General features: G+C 44.2%; 1 protein-coding gene across 1 annotated transcript; it reads left to right on the top strand.

Annotated features, from left to right (window-relative positions):
- Positions 1–3,488: 3,488 nt before the first annotated feature.
- LOC124663842 (zinc finger protein NUTCRACKER-like) lies at positions 3,489–5,074 on the top strand. The gene is made up of 2 exons (XM_047201495.1): positions 3,489–3,624; positions 3,738–5,074. Exons 1-2 carry the CDS (start codon positions 3,489–3,491, stop codon positions 5,072–5,074), a joined length of 1,473 nt encoding a protein of 490 aa, XP_047057451.1.
- Positions 5,075–7,730: the final 2,656 nt, after the last annotated feature.

Here is a 7,730-nt window from a genome sequence, read left to right as displayed (position 1 = left end):
ACTTTGTTCTCAATTTTGGATAATTTTTCTCAGTTGCAACCTATAACTTGTAACTCATATGCACAAATCACGATGCAATCAAATGGTGTAAAAATTTAACTGGGCATGGACTTAATTCTCAACTAGCTAAGAACTAGCAAATCACTATATTTTTGCAGCTGGGTTTTTAAAACTTCAAACTCATTGTTTTTTCAAGACATGTTGATTCATGTGCAGTATGCAAAAGCACATCATATATTAAAAAATGCATTCCGAAATTGATCCTCTGCAAAAGAAACACGGCCTTTTAACATGAAAGATGAGCTGTGATTTAGCTATCCAGTCAAAAAAGGCAACCGATCCCACGTTGATTTTGAGATGGATGCATGGGTTCATATAGTAAATTTTTTGAAAGGTTCACATAGTAATTTGTTACAACTGAAAGTGTCATGAACATGGCACATTTTCAGTCAGTGATCATCCAGTGGCAACGTGTTGGATTAAAATGTTCCCAAATCTTCCGAACCCCAAAGCGATCGATCCACCACAGCAAAGCACAGGCAAGATCGCATCAAGCTGCAGGAGCAGGATCATATAACAAGGGCGTGGCAGGTGAATATTTGGAGGTGTGGGAAGGGCGTCAGCTTGCGAGCTGACTTTAGTCCAAGCAGACCGATCCTAACACTGGACCCCCACGACGGTGATAATGAGTACCCTTTTCGGCCTTTGGGTGATAGTTTAGTGCTAACAGTTTGGACTCTAGCGTATGAACTCTTGCAAGCCCTAGATTATTCTCCTAGAGAGGGGCTCCACTGGATTTCTAAAGAGACACCAGATTCCTTTCCAAAGTCCACAGAAAATTTTCAACTTTTCTCGGCCCCCCTTGCCCTGTGTGCGTCGATTCATAGGCTTCGGGAAGCGAAAACTAACGTGGAGCTGGTTTGGGATAAAGAGAGGCCTTGTCACCATGGGTATGTTTGCTACCCCTGGATTGACCTTGGCCACTGTTGATGCCACCATCACTAGGATCCTAGCTAGTGGTTTTTAGTTTTCGTAAATTCTACTAGTACTAGCTTGTGTGTACATTCATAGAGCTGTAAGAATTTTCCCTTACGAGAGAAGATTAACCTGATAACTTTTAGCTACGATCCAACAAGACCACTTTACCCCTAAACATATCCTAGAGTTTAAATTACAATCCTAGACTTTTGATTTGATCCAAATTACCCAGAACTATAAAACCATGGCCTGTTTAGAATTGTCTTATTTTCACTATATATATTGACCCCACTATTTTTCAAAATAGTCGTGCCAACCCCATCTATTTTTCTCGCTGCTTCTAAAGTTTATCCGCCGGAGTATTTCAAGTTTACTGTTTTATTGTTTTTATTTTAGGTTTGAATTTTAAACAAGAATTTTGAACTTTAAACTCGACCAAAATAATTTATCAAACCATATGTCATATTTAGATAATATGTAGAAGATAGGTCACAAAATGCTTTAATTTACCTGAATTTTGCCAAAAGTTTCAATGCGGCTTGTGATTTTAACCCAAAATCTGAATTTTAGCTAAATTTTGAGCAAAAAGATCATACATGTAAATTTTTAGCTGAATTTCAGTTTGCTAAAACGGCTTATATTATGGAACAAATTGATATAATTTAAAATTTTAGTTCATAACTAGAAAAGGTTTTGCTAGATTTTGGTTTATAACTTTAGCTAGAACTAAACTTTTGGGTTGAAAATCCAAAGTATACATAAAAGTTGAACAATCATAGTAGATAAGTAACTAATCTGGTTTTGATTTCGGTAAGATTGACATACTGTTGAGACAAAAGTGTTAGTGAATTTTGAACTTTGAAATTTGTGTTCGAAATTCAAACTGCACGGAAAATTTGTAATAATGCTAGTAAATTAGAAATTAGTTCTCTTACCATGTACGGTGCATTTCAACGTAAATTGGCATATTATTTCAGAGAAAGCTGGTATTTAAGTTTCAGAGTGAGGACAAATAAAAGAATTGAAAGGGATATGACGTGGAAAAGGCTTGTGTGGCATCACTGACTAGGATAAATCTGAGGTTAGAGTGGTCATTGCCATTTGATCGAAGAGGAGAGGAGGTATTCTAAACATTTTTCAACCATCACCATAGTGGCTCGTTTGCTCTCTAAGGGCCTCTTTGCATCACGAAAAAAAGTAGGAATATGAAAAAACATAGGAGAAACATGGCATGGCATGGCATGGTAAATTATGCAAATATTATTTTAAAATAAAAGTCTTATATGTTGCATCATAGGAAACCAAATTTTTTTTTGCAAAGATTAGTTCTTTGATTCATAGGAATTTAGTAGGATTTTTAAGGACATTGAATCACACGTTTTTTTTTTGTAAGAGTTGTAACATCTTAGAGTGAATCCACAAGAATTTCTTGTGTAACTGATTTGAATCCTTAATTATGTACCTCTTTGAATGATTCATTTTCTCAATTTTAAATAGCTAAATAATTAATATGTGGAAGATTATTATTTTTACTCATATCATATATGCTTGCTTACAATTTACAATGTCAGAGTCACATTTGTGCATCGCGCATTAAATATTTGTAGATGTGTAGCATGTTGGAGATGTACACCTGCAAAATAACCTGTTAGAGTTGTGCAGGTGCAAAGCAATCTCTGCAAAGGATATGATCAAACATGCTACATATATATAAATATACTAAAAACATTTTCCACCTAATCTCTTGAACAATGAAGCTTCAACCTCTCGTCTATATCGCATGTTTTGCGCCAAATTAATCGCGATCGAAGTCTCGAACAGTCAGCTCAAGATCGCTACGAGGGGTGTACAAAAAGCCCTTTTCGCTTGCAAAAAAAGGAACAAAAAGTCCTTTTGCAGCACAGCACTACCACGACGACTATCTTCATCTCCAAGGAGGAAAAACAAGGTATGTGTGCATGCATGCGGGTCCAGGTCAGAGTAGACCGGAGCGGAGAGGCAGCACGGTTCTTTTGCAAAGGGAAGAGCAGCACATTATGGGCTAATCATGCCAAATGCAAAGGCACCAAGCCGCAGCTTTTTACCGCCCTTTGATGATTACCCTTTTCCATATCTTTCTCCTCATCATAGGTGTCATCATGCATTGCATGTATGTATGTACACCCACACTGCCACACAAACACACACTCCTTTCAACTTTCACCTTTTTACCACTTCAAATATTTTAATTAAGCTCTGTCCTCCTCTAACACACTACTCTTTCTCTCTCTTGTTTGTGTGATTGTGTCTCACTAACTAGTTCCGTCCGGCAGCTCTCCTATATTAGTCCATCTGCTGGTATTGTTGCTTCCACTAGCTACATTACATTGCTTGAGTAATGCCCCACACCGACCTAAGAACAAAAGTTGCCCTTTTGTCTCCAAATCAAGACTAGTTAAGCACAAGCAGTAGTAGTACATCACAACATCAATCTCACCAAGATCGAGCTAGCAAGACACCAAGAAACAATAATGGCGAGTGAAGCCATGTCCAACCCTTTCGCTCCCCTCACCAACCAGCAGCAGCTGCAGCAACCGTCGTCGCATGACCATGAGCACCCTCCCCCTCCTCCCGCCAAGAAGAAGCGCAGCCTCCCCGGCACACCAGGCAAGTTCGTTTACCTAGCGAATTAATCCTCTTCCATCAGCTGCATGCATCTTCTTCTTCGCCATTATTTATTTCCTAGCGAATTCTAATCGATGATCGATCGTATCCTGCAGACCCTGAGGCGGAGGTGATCGCGCTGTCGCCGCGGACGCTGATGGCGACGAACCGCTTCGTGTGCGAGATCTGCGGCAAGGGCTTCCAGCGCGACCAGAACCTGCAGCTGCACCGCCGCGGCCACAACCTGCCATGGAAGCTCAAGCAGCGGAGCGGCAAGGAGCCCCGGAAGCGCGTGTACGTGTGCCCGGAGAAGACCTGCGTCCACAACAACCCGGCCCGCGCGCTGGGCGACCTCACCGGGATCAAGAAGCACTTCTGCCGCAAGCACGGCGAGAAGAAGTGGAAGTGCGACAAGTGCGCCAAGCGCTACGCCGTGCAGTCCGACTGGAAGGCGCACTCCAAGACCTGCGGCACCAGGGAGTACCGCTGCGACTGCGGCACGCTCTTCTCCAGGCGGGACAGCTTCATCACGCACCGCGCCTTCTGCGACGCGCTCGCCGAGGAGACGGCGAGGATCACCGCCGCTAACTCGGGCGCGGCGGCGGCGGGGCAGGGATACCTGTTCGCCGGCTCGGCGCCGGCCGGGATGGCCGTCAGGCCGCACAGCATGATGCTCCCGCCGCCGGCCGCCGCGCACCTGATCAGGCCTGCAGGTGGACAGATGCTGGGACACACGGCGGGCGCCGTCGGAGACATGCTGTGCGAAGGCGCCGCGGCCCGGCACGGAGGGCTCTCTCTGTGGGGCGGCGAAAACACGCTGCCGTCCTCCATGGGCATGCAACACATTGGTGGCCTACTGTCGTCCGGTGGTGCGGGCGCACCAATGCCGCCGCAGATGTACGCGGATCTCTTCGCGCCGACCTCCGCCGGCGCGCCGCAGCAGTTTGACATGGCGCAGCTGAGCTGGATGTACGGGAACAGCGGTGGCAGCGGCAAGCTCTCGTCGTCGAACGCCAGCGAGCTGACGACCAACTCTTCCAGAGAGGCGGATAGCGCGCCGTCCGTGTTCAGCGGCCAGCAGCACGCCAAGCCTGCCGCGCCGCCTGCCGACATGTCCGCGACGGCGCTGCTGCAAAGGGCGGCGCAGATCGGCTCCGTGACATCGTCCAACAACGCCACGATGCCGGTCATGGGGGCCTTTGAGCCGGCGCCCAAGTCAGCCGCGCGGGACGAGGAGCGCAACAAGTTCTTTTTCGGCGCGAGCCAGCACAATGCCAACGTCTCCGGCGCAATGAGCGAGCTCACGGCGGCCACCGGGAGCATGCCGTACGACCTTTTCTCGGCGGCACGCCATGCCGGCCTCAAGGACGCCGTCGGGAGGGAGGAAACTAGGGATTTCTTGGGCGTTGGCATGCAAGCACTCTGCTCATCATCCATACATGGGTGGATTTAAACTTAAGCCATGTTAATCATGCATTATGCCATGGAGATATGAGTAGTGTTCATCCGAAGCTATGTAAGCATGAACCCGGCATGCATGCAACTTCACGAAGAAGCAGATGGCATTCCGATCAGTTTAGTCAGCTGTCATTTCTTGTACTCGGCATGTCATGACCTGTGTTGCCCTTCAGTCAGCTGTGAGTCACACTTTAATGGAATTTGACCCTGCTAAATGCTATACTCAACTCCTACATTAATAATTAGTACTACTATATATTAATAATTCATTAGTGGAGCCTAGGGCTTCTTTGATTCAAAATATTTTGGAGAGTTTTCTTAGGCGAGTAGTTTGGTTGGTCGAATTCCAAACCATATGATGTCTTACTTTTTACGATTCATTCATTTCCACTAGATTTCATAGAAAACTTCCACATCTAGACCAAAATCTTGAAAATAATCCTATGTTTTTCTTTGCACGGTCAAACATCATTTCAATACCATACTATTCAACATAGCATGGTATTTTGAGCCGGCGTTTTTCTCCATTCCTACATTTTCAGAACCTACATCAAAAGAGATCATAATCTTACTTGAGGCTTAGCCGGTAGATGTCAAGCAATAGCTGCAATTAATACCAAGCAATAGGAAGAAACAAAAAAAAATATGGCAAGGAGATCCGTGCATGCATATTGCCAAGAACCATTGATCTTCTTTGAGAATTTTTTCCCTCCAACCCATAATATGTGTCGCTAAAACGTGTGAACAGTCACACTAAAATATATATGTTTAGATACATCTGATTCAGCGACAAGTATTATGGATCGAGGGAGTAACATCTCATCTTCTTTCAGGAAAAAAGAGAGCATTGATCAAGGAGTAGCTCCCTTTAGTTTACTAACTTTGTTTTTAAGAAAAGAGAGGTAGCCGAGCCACTTTACAACCCTATTATTGCACAAACCAATTACCCTTTTCGGTGCAGCTAGCTAGCTATCCATATAGTAGCTTGATCCTGTTCTAACATATGTGCATTGTTATTTCTAGCCATAGTGGCACATTTACATAAAGGAGGATCTTAGCCCTTAATAATTAACAAGATTTCAGTTCATATCTTGTTATGCTTGTCCAAATGTCAAAGAGTCTAAGGTTCAAGGAAGCCCAAGGGAACTTTCAGCATAGCAATGGGGTTCCCAATAACCCACCAACAATTAGAGGAGGTGGTTATCCAATTGAGAAGCGGCAGTATATGTTTTGCATGCCTTCCTTCCAGAAATCTTCATTGATTTTATAAGTAGCTAGTGGTGCACATCCACACCACAATTGGCTAGTGCTGCTTAACTTAATTGCTTATTTGTCTTCGTGCTTAACTTAGTGCATTCTGGTTGTCGTGGAAGGTGTGCTAAAACAGGATATCTTGTCTCCAGATACTAATTAGTTGCACATGATTACCCAATTGTTTCTTTCAGTGTTGCTTGCTCAGTTAAATTTATGCCTAGTATATTGTTAGAGTTTAATGCACCATTAGGATAGACATAAACATTTGTTGATCGCCCCATAGTGCACCTAATGAGCATTAACCGAGCATGATTAGGTTCTGGGGCAGAGCCAGAGACACTACAAGTCCGGTGCTAGTGCTAGCTTAGTGGTGCTAGTCACCTCAATTTTTCATAGTTCTAGCACTGCAATTTAGCACATACACGTTGAGGTTCAGGCCGGTGCTACGACACCGGTAGCACCAGGCCTAGCTCCGCCCCTGATTAGGGTAACTTACGTGTAGATGAAGATCCCTTGACTGCTAGATGCAGCCATGCAGGCATGGTGTAGCCCATCATGTAGCTGAGGTAGATGAGCCACAGGTCGTTGTAGAGGTGCAGGAGCTCCGCCAACACAACCCTCCTGGTGGCCGGCGGTGGAATTGGTCTTCCTGTCACTCCTGGTCTCCCAAGATCGATAGGGTGTGGGAATATCGAGGAGCAGGTCTAGCCGATGGTGAACCTATCAGATCGTTCCTACCTGGCTCTCCTCCCTCTTGTATGGCCAATGGGATAGGGGACCCGATCGGGGTGATTAGTTACGTACGAAGAGGTCCAAAACGTTTGTTTGTGGGCCCCCCTCTTTAACGTTCCGTTTAGACTCTGTCTATTTTCAGTTAACCTTTTATTTCAGTTAAATTGACAGATCAACCAACACATATAGCTCAATCTATGTTGCTAATGAACATTTTTCATGACTAGCTGAATAATGTGGCCTTGTGTGTTTCTTTTTTTTGGCGCGTCAACAAAAGAGAGTTGCGAAGTTCTCAGGATCTCGCCTAGATAATTTTGATTGAGATTTCCACATGATTGGTGTGCTTTAAACTGTGGCTATCGCATTTGCATCTATATTACTATCACCGTCCATAAATAAGTGACTTAACTTTATCTAGATACGGATGTATCTAGATGCATTTTAGTTATAAATACCTCCGTATTTAGAACATGTTGAGTCACTTATTTTTAGAATGGATGGAGTATGTTTTAAAAAGGTCGCAATCGTTGAAGTTCATGGGGAAGCATAGACAACTTGAGAGTTGAGATGATAATACAGTTAGTCAAGAGCAAGCTAGGGAGTGAATACCAAATGATATTTCGTTTTTATTTTCCTTGCCACTAGTTTGATGAAGCATCCTAAAG

This window comes from Lolium rigidum, chromosome 6 (genome assembly GCF_022539505.1).
Source record: "Lolium rigidum isolate FL_2022 chromosome 6, APGP_CSIRO_Lrig_0.1, whole genome shotgun sequence".
NCBI lineage: Eukaryota > Viridiplantae > Streptophyta > Magnoliopsida > Poales > Poaceae > Lolium > Lolium rigidum.
Note: the sequence above shows the minus strand (reverse complement) of the source record. Positions and strands in the feature narration are given on the sequence as shown.